The 21127-nt window shown below is 48.0% G+C and overlaps 2 protein-coding genes across 5 annotated transcripts in view; one reads left to right on the top strand and one right to left on the bottom strand.

The window, feature by feature from the left end:
• The window catches only part of TRPC4AP (transient receptor potential cation channel subfamily C member 4 associated protein), an 83514-nt gene extending 74065 nt beyond the window's left edge, over positions 1 to 9449 (top strand). For all 3 annotated transcript variants that reach the window (XM_072631339.1, XM_072631340.1, XM_072631341.1), the window contains 5 exons: positions 988 to 1128; positions 2230 to 2338; positions 4966 to 5078; positions 6770 to 6976; positions 7692 to 9449. In XM_072631339.1, coding sequence (XP_072487440.1) covers positions 988 to 1128; positions 2230 to 2338; positions 4966 to 5078; positions 6770 to 6976; positions 7692 to 7829 — 708 coding nt within the window. In that variant the 3' untranslated portion in view covers positions 7830 to 9449. The remainder of the gene's footprint in view (positions 1 to 987; positions 1129 to 2229; positions 2339 to 4965; positions 5079 to 6769; positions 6977 to 7691) is intronic.
• A 209-nt stretch (positions 9450 to 9658) lies between these two features.
• MYH7B (myosin heavy chain 7B) overlaps positions 9659 to 21127 on the bottom strand; it is a 42062-nt gene continuing 30593 nt past the window's right edge. The window contains exons 26-43 of one of the 2 annotated variants that reach the window (XM_072631337.1): positions 20268 to 20444; positions 19958 to 20103; positions 18135 to 18225; positions 17560 to 17949; positions 16869 to 16995; positions 16662 to 16780; positions 16362 to 16558; positions 15295 to 15644; positions 14880 to 15004; positions 14593 to 14708; positions 13552 to 13744; positions 13091 to 13294; positions 12373 to 12498; positions 11287 to 11457; positions 10527 to 10631; positions 10342 to 10437; positions 9974 to 10140; positions 9659 to 9837 (exon numbers count right to left, since the gene is read on the bottom strand). In XM_072631337.1, coding sequence (XP_072487438.1) covers positions 9792 to 9837; positions 9974 to 10140; positions 10342 to 10437; positions 10527 to 10631; positions 11287 to 11457; positions 12373 to 12498; positions 13091 to 13294; positions 13552 to 13744; positions 14593 to 14708; positions 14880 to 15004; positions 15295 to 15644; positions 16362 to 16558; positions 16662 to 16780; positions 16869 to 16995; positions 17560 to 17949; positions 18135 to 18225; positions 19958 to 20103; positions 20268 to 20444 — 2946 coding nt within the window. In that variant the 3' untranslated portion in view covers positions 9659 to 9791. The remainder of the gene's footprint in view (positions 9838 to 9973; positions 10141 to 10341; positions 10438 to 10526; positions 10632 to 11286; positions 11458 to 12372; positions 12499 to 13090; positions 13295 to 13551; positions 13745 to 14592; positions 14709 to 14879; positions 15005 to 15294; positions 15645 to 16361; positions 16559 to 16661; positions 16781 to 16868; positions 16996 to 17559; positions 17950 to 18134; positions 18226 to 19957; positions 20104 to 20267; positions 20445 to 21127) is intronic. The other variant, XM_072631336.1, reaches the window with a different exon arrangement.

Here is a 21127-nt window from a genome sequence, read left to right as displayed (position 1 = left end):
CACTGGAATGGGGATTACTTTTAATCCAGGTTTATACTTCAGTGGACCAGTGATTCTCCTGAGTGTGGGTGCTCTCTTCCTTGATACAGATTATAGCCTGTCCTTACCCTTTCATCTTTTGTGATTCTTGCCCATGTCTTTGTAGGAATCCAGCACTCTAGAAGCACATTCAACTGCTTCTTTTCATCTTTCATGGGTACCAGTGCAGCATTCCCACTACTTTTTATTCCTCCTTCACCAAATGATGGGTGCACTAACAAAAGAGATCTGTGATGTTTGGGCAGTGGTCTTGGGGAGCTGTTTTTAAGAGAAAAACTTGAAGAGCTTCAGTACTAAAGAAATGTAAAAATCTTATTTCTAAAGACAGTTATGCTCCTCCATCTGTAGCAGAAAACTCTGACAAACTTTGTCAGAGCAATTTGACAGTTTTCCCCACCAACATCTGGAGAGTAACTAAGGGGACAGCCCTGCCACCTCAATTCCTTATGCTGTCCCAGCTCAGAGACAGTTCAGGCTCTGGGGTGTTTGGTCATTTGAAGTGAGTGACTTCTACTGAAGATTTGGATCCAGGCAGAAGGGAGGTTTCTGCAGATCTGAGTTTGACCCAGTATTCAGATTTCTACTTCATAATAGGAAGAATTTTCTGACAGTGAAAGCTGTTCAGCAGTGGAACAGGCTGCTTTGTGAGGTAGAGACCTCCTTGTCACCAGAAGTACACAGATGCCAAATGACTACTTGTCATTGATGTTTCAGAGATGATTATCCTTTGAACTGTGGGTTGAACTAAATGGCCTCTAAGATCTCTTTCACTTCTAGGATTCTGTGAAATACTAGATTGAAATATTTATTTCATGAATAAGTCACACCTCTTTGGTTCACCATTCCTAACAACATGGATTTCCCAGTGCTTAGTCAGTTTGTCAGTGCTCAAGGTGCACAGCTTTTTGGACTGCTCGGAAATCTTACTTTGTTTTGTTTCCACAATAGCATATTCTGTATTGCATCGTGGACAGTGAGTGTAAATCCAGAGATGTGCTTCAGAGTTACTTTGATCTCCTTGGTGAACTGATGAAATTCAACATCGATGCTTTTAAAAGATTCAATAAATACATCAACACAGATGAGAAGGTAAAACATAAGAAACTTTTGTGGTTGCCATCCCTGTCTTCAGAAATTGGTGTCAGCATAAACATATCTTTTTTGAAATCCGAGAATTCTTGGCAGTTGCTCAGTGCTATTGTGGTCTGCAGGGCATATGACCTTTGGGTCTCAAAATAAAGAACACTGAGAAATTAGTAAGTTAACAGGTATTTTTTGAGTACCTACTATGTGCTCAACCCTAACAAGAAGCTGTGAGGGAGACAAAAGAAATAGAAGACATGGTTCCTGCCCCTGAGGAGCTCATGCTTTTGTTGTAGAGACAAAACATGTGGAAATAAAGCACCAATAAATCATTAAGAGAGTATAGAATTACATTAGATTGTGTTATTAGATAAGTGGTATTAGGTGTTGAAAGAAATGGGAAAGATGGATGTTGGCTAGGGCCATTAGGGAAAGCCTCATGCTGGAGGTAACATCTGATCTAGACTTTGAAGAATGGATAGAATTCAAATAGAGGAAAAGGCAGTATACCATATGGAAGAAAAAATATCAGCAAAGGTACCATCTGATGGGGGCTGCATCTGGACCAGTCTGATGGGGGCATTGTGGGGTAGTTGGAGGTATTATTGGTTAGGTAGAGTGTCAGATGTTATGTCTCAGGATTATTTTATTAAGTGTAGGGGAATGTATTACAAACAAGATCTATTTAATACAGTGGCTCTTAAGAATCACACTCCTTTAGAAAGGTGGCCTCCAAAGCCCCCTTCTGTTAAGAATCTTTGGCTGAAGGCATTAGGGATACAGTTAGCAAACTGGTCAAAGTAGATCAGAAACTTTCAACACGCAGGTGGTTTGAGGGTTAGACCATCTAAAGATGGTCGGCCTGTGGACCCAGCAGGTACATCCCCTTGTCAATTTGCCGCTAATTTGGATTTCCACATCAAATCTCCTGTTGACTATTCAGAGATAATTAAAGGTATTTAAAGGAATTAAAAGAAACCATATATTAAGATCTCAGTAGCTGAGCAGGTAGTAAAGATGACAGAAGCCCACAGCCTTATCTTTGCTCCCAGATATAATCACACAGAATGCTTTCCATTACCCACATCAGTGAGATCTCTGCTCTAGTTCCAGGTTTTCCTGAGCCAGATCAATAGTTCCTTGGTGGACTCCAATATGCTGGTACGCTGTATCACACTCTCTCTCGACCGATTTGAAAACCAGTCGGATATGAAAGGTAAAGGGAAAAGGTGACCCCTCTGGGAGCAGAGTGCTTTCATTAGAAAACAATGAAGGTTGAAGCTGTTGTTGAAGCCTTCCTCCTTATTGACTGTAGTAGATGGGGGGGAATGGTTGAATGTTCCTTCTAATTTTTTCCTTCTACACAATTCAAAACTGCTTGCATTACTGCAACTTAACACAAGGGGGTAGTCAAATTTTAAAAAAATTACTCGGCTTAGCCCTTCTACTTTTGTCAGCCTTTTAGTGATTGCCCTGTAGTAGAAAAGATAGTTTTCCTGACCCTGCTGAAGTTGTGGTATTTTCTTCCTTCATCTCTGTTGATGTTTGTTTGTTTGCTTTAATTTCAGTAACTCAGGATCAATTAATGTTTTGTAATAGAACTGAGAACTATTAGAACCGGGAAGGTACTTAGGGATCATCTGGTCCACCCTCCTTCTTTGAGAGATGAGAAAACTGAGGCCCAGAGAAGGGAAGGTACTTGTCCAGATCATCCACTAACTATAGCTCCTTAGTACAGGGAAAGGAAAAAATAATAGGTAAATAGTGTTATCAGGACTGATCATTGGGGAGGTAGCTGGGGTAAACATTTCTGTTTTCAAGGTAATTTTAGTCAGTGAATTAATGAAAATATTACCAAAAAAGTTTTATGGAATGGATTGAGACTGATATTTTCTGGAATTGCATCCATCTATTGTAAATATACCAAGTCTCTACCTAACTGTTTTTATACTTTACAATAGAAATGTGTACAGAACCCTAAGCCTTGAATTTTCTCATTTTTTTCTTGATGCAGTAGCTAACATCTGCTGTTACTATATTGTCACATGCCACTTACATGAACAGAAGAGTAACTAAGAACTGAAGACAGCTAGATTTGATGATCTCTCTATGCTCAGCTAGCAAACTTTCCTCCTGCTTTGCTCAGAATTTATTGACCAGTCACTGTAGCATCCTAGACAGGGTACTCTAAGCAGTTTTAAGGAATATACGATATAAAATGTGATTCTTACTTTGAGGAACTTAGTTACACAGAATTATCCTCCTTTTCAGAAGACAATGTGGGTGTAGCTAACAAGACCAAGTGTGGTATTAAATAATTCATCGCATTCACAAGAGTATAGGTAGCACAAGTTTTAAGATATGCACAGATAACCAGTGAATCATAGATTTTAATGGAAAAAATTAGTGCTCAAGGTTCATCACTGAGTGCTAGTCTTGGAAAAAAACCTTGTCCCGGGAGGCTGGAGACCTGGGTTCTAGGCCTGGCTCTGTCACTGATTTAGCATGTGACTTTGGTCACCATCTCTGAGTCTCAAGCACCTCTGTAAAAAAAGTTTGACTAAATGATACCCAAGATCCATTCCAGCTCAAATATTCTGTGATTCTTCGTAAATTCACAAAGTTTATTCACTTACATTATCACCATTTGTAATTTCCTATAGCTGTTTTTGTTCTGAATTCACTGAATTTCTTCTAATGTATTGAATTCTCCTATTTTCCACATACCATCCTCATGTGGAATGCCTCTCACCTGATCTCCTTGTTTTCCAAGAAATTAGCTCTAAAAAATAGGCAAAGATTCTCATGTATCTTATGCTGGTGGTCATCTGGCTCTTTAGAGATTTGCGGCTCACAGGCTGAGTGTCAGAGCTAGGAGAGACCCCAGAAACCGTCTAGCTCACCCTTCTCTTTGGTGTTATCTTTGCTGTTTAAAATGTTTTTATGAATGTGTCTTGTTCCGATATCGCTTTCATTTCCCTTCGCCATTCAGTGAGCTTTTTCTTGTGAGAAAGAAAAGAAAAAAGGACATTTCAGCAAAACCAGAACTAAGCAGCACAGCGGCTGTGTGTGATTCTCATAGATAGATATAGATATAGATATAGATATAGATATAGATATAGATATAGATATAGATGCAGCATTCCGCACACGTAGTTCTGGTCCTCACAGGCAATGAAATCACCCCACTTCTTTCACAAAGGAGGAAACTGAAGTCCAGAGAAGTCACCCTTGTATACCTGTCTTTATAGGTACCTAAGATAATAAGGCTGGAGTACATTTGCTCAGTTAGTGGTTACTCTGTAGCAGTTCACATAGGAGCTCCAAAGGACTCTTAGCTTGCATTATGCAACAACATTGTCACCAGTATTGAAGGAGAACAAAGGATATCCTAATTATTCCCCTTGGTTCCTATTTATAATATTGTTTCCCCACTCCTGGGGATTTTTGAAAGAGGAGGCCTTTTCACATAGAGTGGTCATGGCCTGTAATCAGGTGGGGTAAGGAAGAACTCCCTTGAGACAGATGAATGTCAAGCACTGTTTTACAGAAAGAGGGCTGTGGATTGGTAGAATAAGAGGATACTCCCAACAGGAGCAGTGTCTTAGAAGTTACAGTTCATCTAGGTGCCGGCCACTTTTTGACTACCTACTCTGTGCAGTGTCCTGTGATCATTGCTGTAAGGACACAAGGTGTACTATCAGGGAACAAAGATTAATAAGTTGTTTGTTTGGTCTGAGTCAGGCCCACTTGCAGATGAGGACTGTTAGCCAAATCTGCCCTCTCCAACTTGTCTTTAATTTCCATTGCAGATCAAACTGACCATTTTCGTTTGTCCCACAGTTGTACACGTTTTGTCAGAGTGCCGCCTGCTATCCTACATGTACCAGATGTCCAACAGAACTGCTTTCCTTTTCCGTCTCATTAACATTATTCATGTACAGACTTTAACACAGGTAAGAGACCGAAGTGTGACACTCAAGAGTATATAGCTAGCACAAGTATTAAGTTATGGTGACAACTTCTGTGACTCAGATTCTTGTATGTTTGACCACTCTCCCTTTGTTCTGTGTGCATAATCTTCTGGACTCTTCAGGGAATCCTGTTCTTTTTTCCAGCAGTAGCACATTCTGTCTACTGGAAATCTTATTTCTTTGATATTGGTCCAAGAGGAGAAACCTTGTAAACTTGCCCACATAGGCATGATACTACTTAGGGTTGATCAGAAAGAAAGATTCCTTAACTTTTATGGGGAAAAACTTCCATCAAAGCCCAGCGCTGTCATTTAGTTGGTTGGTTTTTTCATTGTGATCCTGGAAGAGGACAGTATACTGAAAGTCAGTCAAGCTTGTTATTACACCCAGCCCAGTGGTGAGCTGCTTACTGGAGCTTACACAAGTAGACCATGTATAGAGACCTCAGAAGAGAGACAGTGGGTCTCGTGTGAGGATGAAACCAAAGGTTGGAAAATAGGACAGAAGAAGAAATTGGGAAACTGAGTTTTAGTGGTCTTTTAAGCTTATGAAGGATGTGTGCAGAGAGGATGGTACCTAAATATTCTTCATCTTTGCTGAACAAGTTTTTTTTTTTTTTAAATGAACAGGAGCTACAGTATGAGTGACTTAGATGAGATGTGACAATTTTCACTTACTGGGGAAAACCAGTGAGGTTAGGGATATCCCTCTCTGGATATCTGGGACTGATACTGAGAGCTAACTTTTGGATCTCAGAGTGAATTCGGAGACTACAGCAACAATCACTTGTTTGTATAACAAAAGCATTGGGGTTTAGGAAGCATTTACAGACCCCTTTTTTCCCTCTCCATCTGATCCGATCCTCTTCAGTAGAAATACCCTTTGTAGTAGAGAGTCAGAGATTAGTTTCCCTGATTTAGAGATGACGTTACTGAGGTCCATAGTGTATTCCTTGAAGCTCACAGCTGTCAAGTGATGGAGCTAGACTGCCAGGGACTGGAATCCAGGTCCTTTTATTTCTGATCCACAGGCCTTTCTGCCAGGAGCTAGTAGATTGGCTGTGATTACTACTGGCCAATTAAGGCAGGACACGTTGTTTTGTGATCATCTACTGTGCTTTAGGATCACAGAGTTGAGAAGACCTAGTGGGTCATCTAGTCCAGCCTTTAACTAAGCAGAGATCCCCTTAGTGTGTCCAGACACTACTTGATGATCTTCAGTGATTAAAAAGCGACTTTGGACAGCTCAGATTGTTAGGAACTTTTTTCCTTCATCTTCAGCTGAAATTTACTTTCACAGATTCCACCCCTTGATCCTAGTTATCCTTTCCTATAACAGCCCTCCAGATATACAGGTGGTTGTTCCCAAGTCTTTTCTTCACAAGACTGAATAGCTTTAGCCCCTAGGACCCTAGGCAGCCAAACCTCCTGTCTAGAGCCCAGTTCGGGGGGAAGAAGTGGGAGGCCCCTAAATTAGGCCTCTAACATGGGCCACCCCTTTCATCTCCCCACCTCAGAGCTTTAGGCCTAGGGCTTCTTTCCTGTCTGTTCTTACTGTGTCTGGCCCGATAAAATAACCTGGCACTTGGTCACTTCATCCTGTCTGGGATCCAGACTCACCACCATGGCTCTGTGCTCACTGGTTTGGGGTGGGGTGGGGCTGGGGCATTTCAGGAGAATGTCAGCTGCCTGAACACCAGTCTGGTGATACTGATGCTTGCTCGGAGGAAAGACAAACTGCCTGGCTACCTGAATGCCCTCCAGAAGATGGAGTATGATGAGAAATACCCCGGCTTCATCCTCAACAACTTTCACAGCCTCCTACGCTTCTGGCAGCAGCACTACCTCCATAAGGACAAGGACAGCACCTGCTTAGAGAATGTAGGCGTGTGTGGGAGCCCAGGGGGGTGGGCAGATATTCCCATGGACTGGAGGGAGGAGGCTGTGAAGAGAGCTTATCACTTGGGCCTAGTGCTGCCTGGGAGTAACAGGGAGGAGATGAGGCAGGGTCCAGCCTTGAGTGTCTACTCCTCTTGCCTAAGTTCTTTGAGAATGGTCAGTTATGGCTTCATTACCTTGAGTGCTATAAAATGAGCCAGCACTGTCATATTGCCTAGAAACAGATTATATAAAGCCAGGAGAGGGGAAACCAAAGCCAGGTCTCCATCATAGGCCCCTTCACGTTATGGAAACCAAAGCTGCTAGAGGAGTTCTTAAATTTTTGTGTGTGTCATTATTCCCTACCCTCTCTCCCCTACCTCTGCTAAATATTGGGGGAATTCAGTTGGTTGCCCTCATTCTGAAATTCTCCCACAGTCTTAGAGCCAGGAGGCTGTTCACTTCTTCCTGAGGGCAGTGTGGACTAAGATGTCCAAATTTTGTACACCAAGTAGCCTAGACACAGAAGGTTCATCTTTCTCCCCCCACTTCAGCAAAGCCTGGCTAGAGGACGAAGCTGGCCTGGTGGGGACGAGCTATGAGCAATGGTACCAGCTGGCCCTTTTCTAGCCTTAGGTGGGGAACAGTGAAATGGAATGTGTGGTGGTGCTACTTCTGTATCCCTTCTGCAACCCTTTTTCCTTTCTCTTCTCCTCAGAGCTCCTGTATTAGTTTTACCTACTGGAAAGAGACTGTGTCCATCCTGCTAAGTCCTGATCGGACATCACCCTGTGCCCTGGTCAGCTATATCGAGGAACCCTATATGGACATTGACAGAAACTTCACAGAGGAGTGACCTGCCAGGGCCAGACCTCTGAGGACATCTTACAGACAGTGGTGATTCAGGGATTACAGTGTGGTGTGTGTGCACTTCTCCATTTGGATCCATGGACCGTGTGGGCTCCCTCCTTCACCCCTGCCCGCCCCCCCCCCCCCCCCCCCCCCCGTTGCTACTCTCCCCTCCACCCTCTGCTTCCATTGCTCCTGGGATGGGACATTTCAGGAACTTCTGGTTTGAAGGAGAAAATACCTTTTCCCAGAAGAGACAGTGCTATTTTCTCTCCCTGGGGAGGCAGGGCTCACCAAGAACTCTTTCCTTCTTTCCTGCCTCTCTGTTCCTAATCCCTCACAACTGAAACTTCTCCTGACCAGTATCACCAGGCCCTCTGTTTGGGTGCCATTTCTGAGGCTCAGCCTGTGCTGCAGGCTCCTGGCCTGGGTCACTGATACATGAACTCAGATGTTACCTGAGCAGGGGCTGTAGACGGACTCATCATTTCCTCTCTTCCCCTTGCTCCTGAGACCTGGTACTGAATTTGAGGGTCTCCCATTTTTTTATCTGGTGTTCCCTCTGAGCCTCTCATCGGTTTTCTCCCCCGAGGAGAATCTTTTTCCCTAAAGCACTGGGCAGGAGCCTCAGACCATTGCTTAGATGTTGTTCACTGCCCCCACCTGTGGCCGAGTGGAACTTCAAATCTTCATATCTCAGACGTTTCCTCAGCGCTTTTCCGTGGTACCTCCTTCCACCTTGGCATTACAGTCCTCTATGCACGGGGAGTGGGGCTGGAGAGAGTGGGGCAGGGTATACTGGTCACCCCAGCAATTGGGACACTTAACCTTCTCTGGGGTCAGAGAGAGGCCAGAAGGAGTAGTAGGAAGTTCCCCACAAAGTGCCCACCTCCCCAGAATACAGACTATTTAGAAGTATGTTGTACATCATTCTCTGGGAAGATGGCCCATTGCTGATGAAGAGCACAGAGAAAGGGGTCCAGGGAGTCCTTAACCCCACTGGGCCCATCCTATGGGAATCTCATCTTGGTTAGCCCAGAACCAGTCCAGCCTCTTGGATAGCAGGCCCACCTGAGTTCTCAGGCTTCCTTCCCAGGTCAAACTTCGGGGTGAGAGCCAACCCACACTCATTGGTTTCTTGTTTATTTGATTCCTCTCCTCATCTTCATTTTTTGTTTTGCCACCTTTTAATGCACAGGCCACTCATGAAAAGACGTGTTATCCTTCTGACCCGCCCCGTGTCTCCCCCCTTAAACTCCAGATGGTCTGAGTCACTTTTCTTTCCACACTGGACTCATGGGGGCTGCCCCCAACAGAGCAGGGGAGCTTGCCTAGGGAGGGGTAGATCCCAGCACCTTTGTCCAACTGCCCATGCCCCTGGAGTTCTCCCACCAGCTCTGGGCAAGGAAGAAGTTTGTCTTCTTTAGATCCAGATGTTATGGAATTGTGTCCCTTGACTGTCTCCAGGGCTGACTCAGTTCTTCCCTTAAGGGACTCCTCCCCAGCCCTCCCCACACAGATCAGCTCTTCCCCTCCCCCAGGATGAGGACTGCACCACAGTATTGCCAATTTATTAACAGCAAATAAACTGATTATTAAATGGAGAGTATTAAAGTATTTTAAGTGAGGGGTGTGGAACTGACCTTTGTTTGGGTAAGCAATGCTAGGATCTGGGAGACTGGATGGACTAGGGATATGCTCTAGGCCCAGTTTCCCTCCCTTTGTGCTGTTTTTCCCCGGGGGCCTGAGTCTAACTCTCAGGTTCTTCATTACCCTTAGCTCTAGAAAGATTTCTCCCCCTCCCCTTACCCTCAGCAAAAGGCACACGAAACAGGCTGGGTTTAAAAAAGTTGCATTTATTTGGGAAATTAAAAGGGATTGGATGGGGAATTACACTAAGTGATGGAACTGGAGGTACTAGGGATAGGATAAGGAAGCAGTGAGTCAGGGGTCCATTCCTCTTCAGATCTTAGGCCCCTGAGGGCTTTGGGGCTTCAGTGCCTTCACTCTTTATGCTGAGGAATGGTAGAGACATCTCACTCACCACCCTTGTCCACTTCCACCCTCCCTTCTACCCACAGGCACAGCCCTGCGAACAAGAAGTGATTCTGAATTTGCCTCCCCCCAGACCCTCCCCTGGGGTCTCCTCACCTCAAACCCCTCGATCTCCAGCCCCTCACCTTAGGAGTCAGGGCATCCCGAGTGCGGGCCCGAAGCTTGTTAACCTGGGTTTCTGCAATGTCTGCCCGTTCCTCTGCATCGTCAAGCTCATGCTGAGCCTTCCGATACTTCACCAGATTGGAGTTGGCCTGTTGCTCCTGGGAAGGAGCAGTCACATGTTGGATCAGTCCATTAACAAGCATTATATTAAGTGCCTACCGTGTAGGGTTATGCACAGATAGTTCTACGTGGGTGTTTGGTCCAAACCATACTTCTCTTGGCCTCAGTTTTCCACTTCTATAAAATGGGGAAATGAATGGCTGGCATATAGCCATGTGTGCGTTTGCACACACACTCACCGCCTCCTCAAACTGGCGCTTGTAGCTCTTGACTTTGCTCTGTAGCTTCTCAATGAGGTCTTGCATACGGGCCAGGTTCTTCCTGTCTTCCTCAGCCTGAGGGGGAGGGACTGAGGGATTGCTCAGGGCCACTCCTCAGAGGCCCTATCCAGACCCCTGGCCCAGCCTGCTCTGGCCCCACTCACCTGATAAGTGAGCTCCTTCACTCGGCGTTCGTGTTTCCGGATGCCCTTCTGGGCTTCCACATTCTTCTTCTGTTCCCCATCCAGCTCCAACTCCAACTCCCGTACCTGCAGAACAGTGGGCAGATATTCGGGGAGGCAGGATCTCCTTGCAGTTGGAAGAGTGCTGATTGGCCTAAGGGACTTGAGTTCAAATCCTGATTCTGTGTGATACCTGTGTGACTTTGGGCACATCACCACCATCCTGGGCCTCAGTTTCCTCATCTATAAGATGAGGGGATTGCTCTAGGTAGCCTCTGAGGTCCTTTCCAACCCTAGATCTCTGCTCTCCCCAGAATCAGGGGAGAATAACCATGCTGAAGAGAGACGGGCTGAAAAAGGACAAGGAGGCTAAGGAAATGGGTAAGGAGCACCAAAAGGGATCCAAGACGGGGGGGGGGGGGGGGAGAGAATCTGGGGTCTGAAGCAAAGTTAAAATACAAAGGGCCAGGGAAATGGTCAGAAATGCCCAGAAGAGATCTGGCAATGCCTGGGGAATTTGGAAGCATCTTGGAATCTAGGGGGCCACATGTCTTTGGGGGAACTCAAAGTTCTCCAGGGAGCAGTGGGATGTGTAAGAGATCACCTAGAAGAGGAGAGTGCTGAGTTTTGATTCTCCTGCACTAGAAAGTGCTAGGGAGATGACTGACTAAATTGGATCAAGACTGAAAGCACTGGGAGGGAGTGAGACAGAGGGCAGGGGGCACGTAGGGGAGGGACTGACCTTTGCTTCCAACTTCTGGACCTGCTTCTTGCCACCCCTGAGGGCCACCTGCTCAGCCTCGTCCAGCCGAACCTGTAGCTCCCTCACTGTCTGCTCCAGGGTCTTCTTCATGCGCTCCAGGTGGGCACTGGTGTCCTGTTCCTTCTTCAGCTCCTCGGCCATCATAGCTGCCTGGAGGGGGCAGGGGCAGAGGGTGTGGACCAGTCACAATCCTAGTTTTTCTCACCCTCACATACTCTGCAGGGGCAGGAAACTCTTCATCTACTGGCAGGGCCTTTTGCAGGCTGTCCCCTGTATCTGAATGTTCCTCATCTCTTCCTCCTGGCCCTCTTCCCAGCTAACATCCCACCTTTTTCAGGAAACCTTTTCCCATCTGCTCCTTAAGCTAAACCTTTCCCTCTGCTGATTATCTCTGAATGTAGGTTTTTTGTACAGAGGCAGTTTGCTTGTCTCTCATTAGTCTGTGAGCTCCTTGAGGGCAAGGACTGCCTTTTGCCTTTATATCTCCAGAGATCAGCACAGTTCCTGGTACACGCCAGGCACTTAATCATTGTTTATTGATTGACTGTCCCTTCCCCTTTCTGAGGGTTATTCCATCCTTCTCCGTGGCTGAGACCTCCCCACTTCCCTCTCGGGTAGATGCAACACAGTATCAAGATTATTGAATTTAGTCAGAAAGTCCCAGTTCCAATTCTAGTTCTGTCACTCTGACCTTGACCTTGAGTGACAATTTCTCAAGGCCTCAGTTTCTTCCTCTGCTAAAAGGGGGTTGAGCTAGATCTCTAAGCAGCCCTCTGATTCTGATTTGAAGTCAGAAGATCTGGGTCCAGATCCTGACTGCCACTTAATACCAGTGTGACCTTGGGCATCACTTCAGCCTCTCTGGACCTCACTTTTCCTCATAAGTAAAATGTGGGGGTCCCTTCCAGCTCAAAGTCTGTCATCCCATCATCATCCTGCCGCAAAGACTTTGTCCTGAAGCCCTCTCGTTCTAGTCCCAGCCCAATTCTTCCAGCTCTGAGATGGGCTGGGCTGATCCCCCTCCCCAGGACTGGTCCCAGCCTGACCCAGCCTCTGGACCCTCACATCAGTGATGGCTTTCTTCGCCTTCTCCTCAGCCTCACGGCTCTCCTGCACGGCCTCTTCCACCTCACCACTCAGTTGTGACACGTCAGCCTCTAATTTCTTCTTCTGGTTGACAAGGCCTGTGTTCTGGGAGCATACGTGGGGTTGAGGTTGGGAAAGAGATGGTAAGAGAGTCAGATCTAGCTTGGGTCCCCTCTAAGGCAGGGGTCCTTAATCTTTTGTGTCACCCTTTGACAGGCTGGTGAAGTCTGGATCTCAAGAGGAATGTTTATAAATGCATAAAATACATAGGATTACGAAGAAAACCAGTTATATTGATGTATAATTGTAAAAATATTTTGAAATAACAAAAAATAAGTTCACAGTTGAAGAACCTCCCCTAAGGACGTTCCCAGATGCCCCAGTCAGGGCCCTCACCAGAAAGGATTCATGGGGCCTCTGAAGAAGGTGGGGCGTCTCCAGGACCCTTGTGTTTCCAGGTCCTGTGTTCCTGTGCCCAGTATCTGGCATGTCCCGTTTTGGGGCCAAGGCCTTCTATGTCCTATTCTCAGTATGTTCTGTCTCATGTTAATTCAATATATTTATGTTAAATATGCACACAAATATAGAAATTATAATATATTAGAAAATGTAGAAATTATAGTAGTAATTGTGCAAATATTTACTGAACACTTATTATGTGCAAAGCCCAGTGGCTTGGCTGCTGCCCCCTGCTCACCTGTGAGTGCAGCAAGTTGATCCTTTCGGTGGCCTCAAGCAGCTCTTGCTCAGCTAGCCTCCTGGCCCTCTCCCCTTGCTCCAGTACTGCCCGGAGCTCCTCCAGCTCTGCCAGCAGCAGCCCATTCCTTCGTTCCAAAGCCTGGGCCTGTTCCCGCAGCTCCCCAGCCACACGCTGTGCCTCATCCTGGGCCACCTGGGCATCCTGGAGAGGAAAGGATGAGAGGAATGGGGAGACAGAGCAGCTCACCCAGCCCCAGTCTAAACTCGTGCTTCCTAATACTTGGGGTTGCCTCCTTGTATACCCCACTGCTCCCTGAATTCCCCTGTGACTCTCTAACTTTACCCCAAAGCCTCTGCCCACTCTCAATTCCCTGTCAAGCCTCAGCTCCCTAGTGTGTCCTTCATCCTTTGGTTTATGTCTCCCCATTGCTTCCCTTCCTACATCAGCCATAGTCTCACCTTGAGCTGGCCTTGCAGCAGTCGAGTAGCTGCATGAGCCTCAGTGGCCTGGCGGGTGGCATGGCCCAGCTGCAGCTCCAGCTCATTCAAGTCCCCCTCCATCTTCTTTTTAAGCCTCAGTGCCTCATTCCTCGCCCGGGCCTCAGCATCCAGCGAAGCCTGTAGTGATTCTACTGTGCGCTGGTGGTTCCGTCTGGGGTGAGGGGTGGCAGGGTAAGATCAGTGCCAAGGGCTTCCTGCCCAGATGAATGCCAGGGTCTCATCAAACTGTTAACTCCCAACCCCTCATGTGCCAGCTCCTAGCCCTTCTGGTCCCTTCTTACTGCCACTCACTACTGCTTCCATCCAATTAGGAGCTATGCCCAAATGGAAGGAGCTGCCTGGAGTGAGCTCCCCATTATGGAAGTATTTCAAAAGAGGCCCAATGGCCACTTGTTTGGGGTGTAGAGATGGCTTAGATTCCATTAGGTCTTAGTGTAGGTTGCACTTTGAGATCCCTTCCATCTCAGAGATGCTATGACTATAGTAGAGTTTAATCTTCCAGTAAAAGTTCTCTGTGGTGCTCAGTGAGATCTGAGCCAGAGAAATCTTTTGGAAACCTGGCGTCCTCTAAAAGGCACTGCGGCCTGGCCACCCTCTTCTGGTGCCCCTCAACACAAGGCGGGGAGGAGGAGGAAGCAGCTTACTCCTCGATCTTCATTGCCACTTCTAGACCATCCTTTGCCACCATCACTCAGCAGACTCTTTTCTAAAGTTTGTTCCATCCATCTAGGTCACCTGGTGCTTCACAATCTCTTACCTGCCTTTCTGTCTTTTTACCTTACTCCCTTCACCCTAGTCCCCTGTACTGTGTGATCTAGTGACACTGGCCTCTCTCTTGTTTGCACAAGACCCTCCAACTCCAGATTCTAGGCATTTCACTGGCATCCCTCACTCCTGGAATGCTCTCCCTGATGCCCTGTAATAAAAACGTTTATTGACTGGTTGTACAAAAGACTTTAGTCAGAGTTTTCTATCTCCAGCTGCCTCTGGCCTTCCCACCTGAGGTTCTCACTCTCCTCATTCTTCTCCGCCAGCTTCCGGTCCATGTCCGCCTTCACCTGGGACAGTTCCAGCTGGCTTCGAAGAGTCTTTGTCTCCTCCAGCTCCAAGGCCCCCTAGAAGTCAGTGACAGGGAGTCAGGGAGCAGGGGGGTCATTATCTGATGGTCAGTGTTTTGAGGTTAGCATTCAGGTGGTCAGTGTCCTGGCAGTCAATGTGAGGAGGTTAGTTTGGGAGGGTCAGCATCTAGAGATCAGTGAGAGGAATGCGAGTCCAGCTGCTCTGACCTCAGCTTCCTCCAGTGCAGCCTGGAGCTCACTCTTTTCTCCCTCCAGTGCCTTCTTCACTTTCTCCAGCTCCTGTAAATTCTTCCCACTCAGACTGATCTGGTCAGTGAGGTCACTGATTTCCTCTGGGGAGGATGGGAAAGTGTGGTGAGACCTGATCTCTGGGGATGCCCTTAACAGAAAGAACCCTCCCCCAATCCCATTGAGTCTCCCCTAGATGCCAGAATGACCTTCAGATGTCAAGATGACCCCAACCTCCAAAACGACCCCATGACTTGGAATGCTCTTTGACCCCAGTGATCTCTATGATCTTGAGAGACTCCACGTTAACTCTGACTATGGAAGCCCCTGACACCCAGAGTAACCTCCTGCCCCTGAGATTGTACTTGCAGGGTAGGTGGGCAGAGATTCTTACCCTGGAGGTGCTTATTCTCCCTCTTGAGAGTTTCCAGAGCCTCAAGCACCTCCTCATGGCTGTGCCGGAGCCGAAAGAGCTCAGAGCCAAGGCTTCGAGCCTCCCTCTGTGCAGCCTCCAGCTCCCGCTGAGTCTCCTCCTCTTGGCGCCTCCGCTCCTCCAGGGCCCGCTCCAGAAGGCGCTGTTTCTTGTCCAGCGCGGCTGCGGCCGAGGTGGACCGCTCCAGCTCAAGGCTCACGTCGTCCACTTCGGTCTGCAGCCGTAGCTTTGCCTTCTCCAGGGATGAGCATCGTGCATGGGCTGCCTCTGCAACCTCCTCAGCCTCCTGAAGCCGAGCTGCCAACTTCTTCCTGAGGCCAGGGGAGAGTCATGGGGTCATGACCAAGAACTCTCAAAGTCAGAGGGTCAGGAACATGGGGTCACAGGGCAGTATCCTGGACAAGGGTTCAGAAGGTAAAGGGTCAGGAACATGGGATCAAAGGGCAGGATCATGGCCAAATGTTCATGTCAGGAACATGGTGGTCACAGGGTCCTAGACACAGAAGTGACTGTAGGATCACAGAACCTAAAGCTGAAGGGGACCTCAGGTTTGAACTCCATTTCCCTGACTTCAGTCATTCCACTGACCATATGGACCTGAGGTTGGGGGTCAAAGGTGCGGCCACATGAGGCCAAGGGGGAATAAGGGAATAAGCTTTTATATAGCACCTACTATGTGCCAGGCACAAATATTATCTAATTGGATCCTCACAACCCCTGGAGGTAGGTGCTGCCATAATCCCTATTTTACAGATGAAGAAACTGAGGCAAACAAGGGACTTGTCAGGGGTCACACAGCTAGTGTCTGAGGCCATATTTGAGCTAGTCTTCCCTGCTCCAGGCCCAGCACTCTATCCATTGGGCCACCTAGGGGAGGGGAGGGGGCTGATCACAAATGGATCAGAGCATGCCACCAGTTCCTGGCTCACAAGGTTGGGAACATGGGGGTGGGTCACAGGAGTGTGTGGCAGTGATGGGTCCTAGATGGGGGCTGGACAGAGAGCAGGGCCTGGGCTGTGGCTCCTTACTTGGCCTCCTCCAGCTCCTCGGTCCTCTGGATGGCATCTGCCTCATATTTGCTTCTCCACTGGGCAACCTCGGCATTGGCCTTGGACAGGAGCCGCTGCAGCTCGGCTTGGGCCTCTGCCTCTTCTTCATGCTGCTCCCTTAGGAGCTCACAGTCGTGGCGAGATGCCTGAATGGTGTGGGCCAACGCACTCTTTGCCTGTGTGGAGAGGACAGGGAATGAGGGGTGTCGAGAGCCAGGTGGCCCTTCCCCTTCCTAACTGCCCAGGTCCCTCCTCCCCAAGCCTCTGGGTCCCTGGGACCTTGGTCTCCTCTTCCAGCTGCCGTCTCAGCTCCTCCAGACTCTGGGTCACTGATGTCTTCCCACGGCTTAGCTGACTGATCAGAGACTCCTTTTCCTCCAGCAGGCGGCTCAGTTCCCCTGGAGGTGGGGGTTAGCAGAGGAGGTCCAGGATCATCCCCCTTACCTCCCCCAGGATCCGTCCCCTCCCTGCTCACAAGGACCTTACCATTCTCAGTCTGCAGCCTCCCACGCTGGGCATTCGCATCTGCCAGCTGCCTCTGCAGCTCATCTATCTTGACCTTGGCTTCACTCAGATGGTCCTCAGATGCTCGGCAGAGCTTCTCTGCATTGGTCTGGTTTGGGGGAGGGGTGTCAGAGTGTATCAGAAGGTCAAAAGTTGAAACAGAGGTGAGGGGGTTACCAAGGAGTGGAAACAAAGGTTGGTAAGTCAGGCATCATTAGGGGTTGGGGTCAAAAGCTTTAGAGCTTGTGGATCTGAGGACAGGGCCAGAGGGTAAAGGGAAGTCATGGATCATAGTCTGATCAAGGATCAGGGTTTGGAGTTCAAGGGCCGTCCTCAGGTCAGGAGTCAAAAGACAGTTAAGTGGTGTGGGGCCTGCAGTCAGGAAGATTTGAGTTCCAATCCTGCCTCAGACATACTCAATCTCTGTTTGCCTCAGTTTCCTTATCTGTAAAATGGAGATAATAATAGCCCCTACCTCCCAGGATTGTTGTGTGGATTAAATGAGATGATAATTGTAAAGTGCACAGTGCCTGGCTCCTAGTAATGTTAGGAGGAGGCATATTGAGATGAGTGTAGGGTGTCAGGTAATCAGAAGTTGTCTGGGTTGAATCATAGTCAGGGTTCCAAGTCAGAAGGCCAGAATTGGATCAGTGGTCAAGCACTCTGAGTCTACCTTGCCCCGGGTCAGGGCCTCCACGTTGGCACTGAGATCATCCACCTCCATCCTGAGCTCGCTCTTCTCCTTCTCCAACTTCTGCCTGGCCCTCTGGAGACTGTCGATGTGCTCCCCCAGCTCAGCTGCGCTGTCTGCCTGCCTCCGGCGCAGGGCCGCCATGGTGGCCTCATGTCTCAGGGTGGCTTCCTCCAGTTCTCGCCGCAGCCGGCCTAGCTCTGCCTCCAGTTTCCTACTGCCCTCCCGCTGCCCGGCAGATGCCCCTCCTGCCTCCTCCAGCCTCTCACTCAGCTCCTCCAGCTCCTGAGCACTCTCTGCCCGCTGCTTCTCCACCCGAGCCCGGGCTGCCCGCTCTGCTTCCAGCTCTTCCTCCAGCTCCTCTCCACGGGACTGGGAAGGGGGGCCAGATAAGGTGTGAAGATGCTGGGGCTGCCCAAGGGATTCCCACCCCCACCCCTGGGCAGCACAGGAAGAGTTTAACACTGCCCAGCCCAGACAGCCAGGCTGGAACTTCATGCTTGCTGACAGCTGGACCCCATCAGGAGGAAGGGGGTGAGGGTGGGAGGGAAAGGCACCTGTAGTTCCTTGATCTTCTTCTGCATCTGGGCTCCCAGCACCTGTTCATCCTCAATTCGAGAGTTTAGCTGGCTCATCTCAAAGTCTTTCCTGCAGTGGATAAGGGATGTCTATGGGTGATGTGATGTGAGAGCAAGAGCAACCAGCCTGCAACCCTGACAAGGAGCCATGAATGAAAGTGACAGAGGCAGTTTTTGGTTCAATGAAAGAAGAAGCTTCTTAGCACTCAGAGATGTCTACAACTGAAATGGACTGCAAACCAAGTGGTGAGTTCATCACTGGAGGTTTTCAAGCAGAGGCTTGATGACTGTCAGGGATTGTAGAGAGGATTTCTGATCAGGTACAAGGTGGCCTAGATGGACTTTCCTAACCCCAACTTCTTGGGATTCTGTTCTGACACAGAGTAACCATAAAAGCCTTCTAAGCTTGTTCACTTTCTAGAGGTGGAAGTTGTGGGTTGGAGAAGAGAGAGCAGTGTTCAAGGTTACACAAGCAGTGAGGAACTGGGCCAGAAATGGATCCCAATGCGTTTGGCTCCAAATCTGGAGGTTTTTGCCACTATATACACTTGGCCCCTTTGCCCCAGATTCTATATGCAAGACACGATGCTGCCCTCAGGGACCTTATAATCTTGCACATTTATTGAAATACTGGGCACTCCCTTCATCCAGGGTTTTGAATTGGTATGGCTGCAGCATTTCTCACCTGATGGCCAGCCTTTTGGTAATGAGCCTCTGAATTTAGTCCTTGAAGGACAGGCCCAAGGTCTAGCATTGTGCCCATACTCAGGGTCGTTGTGAGGATCAAACAAGGTAATGTTGTAAAGTGCTTAGCATTGTCTGAAATGTAGTAGGTGCAGTATAAATGTCTGGCTTTACTTCCTTCTTTCTCTCCTCCTCTTCTTCCCCTTCTTCCCTCCTCTCTCACCCTTCTTTCCTTCCCTCCCTTCTTTCCTCCCCTTCCTCCTTCCTGCTTTCCCTTTCTTCCTTCTCTCTCTCCCTCTCACCTTTCCTTCCTTCTCTCCTTCCTTCCTTTCCTTCCTTCCTTCTTTTATTCCTTCCTATAGTACTTTCAGACCTAGCTCAAGTACCATCTTCTGAATGAAGACTTTCCTGATTCCCCATCTTTGTCCCTGACTGCCTCGTATTTAACTGCTTTGCATGTATTTATATTTTTTAGTTTTCTGTCTGTGCTGTATACATTTTTACATGTACTTGTCTCCTCTATAAGAATGTAACCTCCTTGTGACTGGGGATCATTCCATTCTTTGTGCTTATATCCTCAACACCCTAGCACCTAGCATGAAGTAGGAGCTTAACAAGATCTTGTTGATTGATTGATTGACCCTTCTTTTGTCCCTTAGTAGGAGGCTAGGTTAGTGTTTCCAAACCCTCATCTGCTAATCATGCCAGGTTTATAAAATATTAGTTACCAACAGTCTGTATTTTTTTTTTTTACTACCTATAAGCTCAAAAATCCATCTCAGGTGCTTCCCTGTGTCCTACTTCTCCCACCTTTGTCTCCCCAGCCCCTAGTCCTTATCCACTAAGTCCTGAAGTCTGCAGAAGGCAGAGTAGTCTCCAGTGCAAATTCAGATATTTCTCGATCAGTGGTATGGTTTGGAGTTGGAGTCACCAACCCTGAGGATTTCTGATAATTTGTGAGCCTGGCCCTGAACTATCTGGTCCACAGTCACCTTGAGGGCTTATAAGAGTTCATTTTATCCAAACCCTCTTATTTTACAGATAAGGAAATTGAGGCCCAGAGAGAGGAGAAGTGATGCCTCAGCTTCCACCTCTCCATCACTATACACTAGACCCACTTTTTGAGCTTTTCCTCCAGCTGCCGCCGGTCTCGCTCTCCATCTGCCACTGACTCCTGGGTGAGCTTCAGGTCCCCCTCTAGCTTCCGCTTAGCCCGTTCCACATCAAGGCGCAGTTTCTTCTCCTGCTCTAGGGAGCTCTCCAGCTGTGGAAGGTGGGGGTAAGGCAAAGGATGTCTCAGCTCCTTTCTCTCCCAGCCCTAGGGCTGCCCATCCTCCTCATCCCTCTCCTGGTCAGTGCTCTCATTCTGCCCAGTCCAGGGCCCACATCACCTCCTCCTCCTGCACACACCTGCCAGCTCACACTTACATCATCCACCTGCTGCTCCAGCTTGACCTTGGCTTTGCTCAGAGTGTTGACCTTGTCCTCCTCGGTCTGCAAGTCATCCAGCCCTTGCTGGTGGGCTTCCTGCAGGGCTTTCTTCTCCTTTGTCAGCCTGACGATTGTTTCATCCCGCCCAGCCATCTCTTCCACCAAAGTCTTCACCTGAACCAGGAGAAGTGATGAGATGACATGTGGTAGAAGACATGGAAGCTGGAGGGGGAATGGTTCTCCTTCCCTCCATTTAAATCTTAGGTCTTGATCTCCTGGTGTTGAGTCAGATCTGGAAAAACACTTAGAAGTCATCTCGTCGACCTCCCTAATTTTATGGATGAGAAAATTGAGACCTAGAGAGAAGAAGTCACTTGCCCAAGATCACACAACAGTAAAGGAGCAGGACTGGGATATGAACCTAGAATTTCTGATTTTAAGTCAAGTTAACACTCTTCCCATGATGCCGTGCTTTTCTTCAAAGGGTTCATATTCCTTGATCATTCAGATCTCTATGTCTTGGTGTTTTATGGAGAATGGATTATGTGAGGGAAGTGAGAGGGCAGAGCCCATGGGAGTCCCCCCAGGAGATCTATGTTCCTAGGGTACCAAGTCCCCATATCTGCTGGCATCAACACTTCCACAAATAGTAAAATGGGGGCTGGTGAGATGGTGTGCTTTAGTGAATTGAGACCTGAGTTCAAATTCTAATTCTGCCAGTTTCTAACTATGTAACTTCACTGAAGCCCTCTGAGCTTCAGTTTCCTTATCCATGAAATGGAGCTAATGACAGGGAAATTGTGAGGAAAGTACCATGTAAACTTTGAAAGGATACCTAACTCTGAGCCATTGATGAT

This window comes from Notamacropus eugenii, chromosome 1 (assembly GCF_028372415.1).
Source record: "Notamacropus eugenii isolate mMacEug1 chromosome 1, mMacEug1.pri_v2, whole genome shotgun sequence".
In the NCBI taxonomy this organism is placed as follows: Eukaryota; Metazoa; Chordata; class Mammalia; order Diprotodontia; family Macropodidae; genus Notamacropus; species Notamacropus eugenii.
This window is presented reverse-complemented; position numbering and strand designations above follow the sequence as displayed.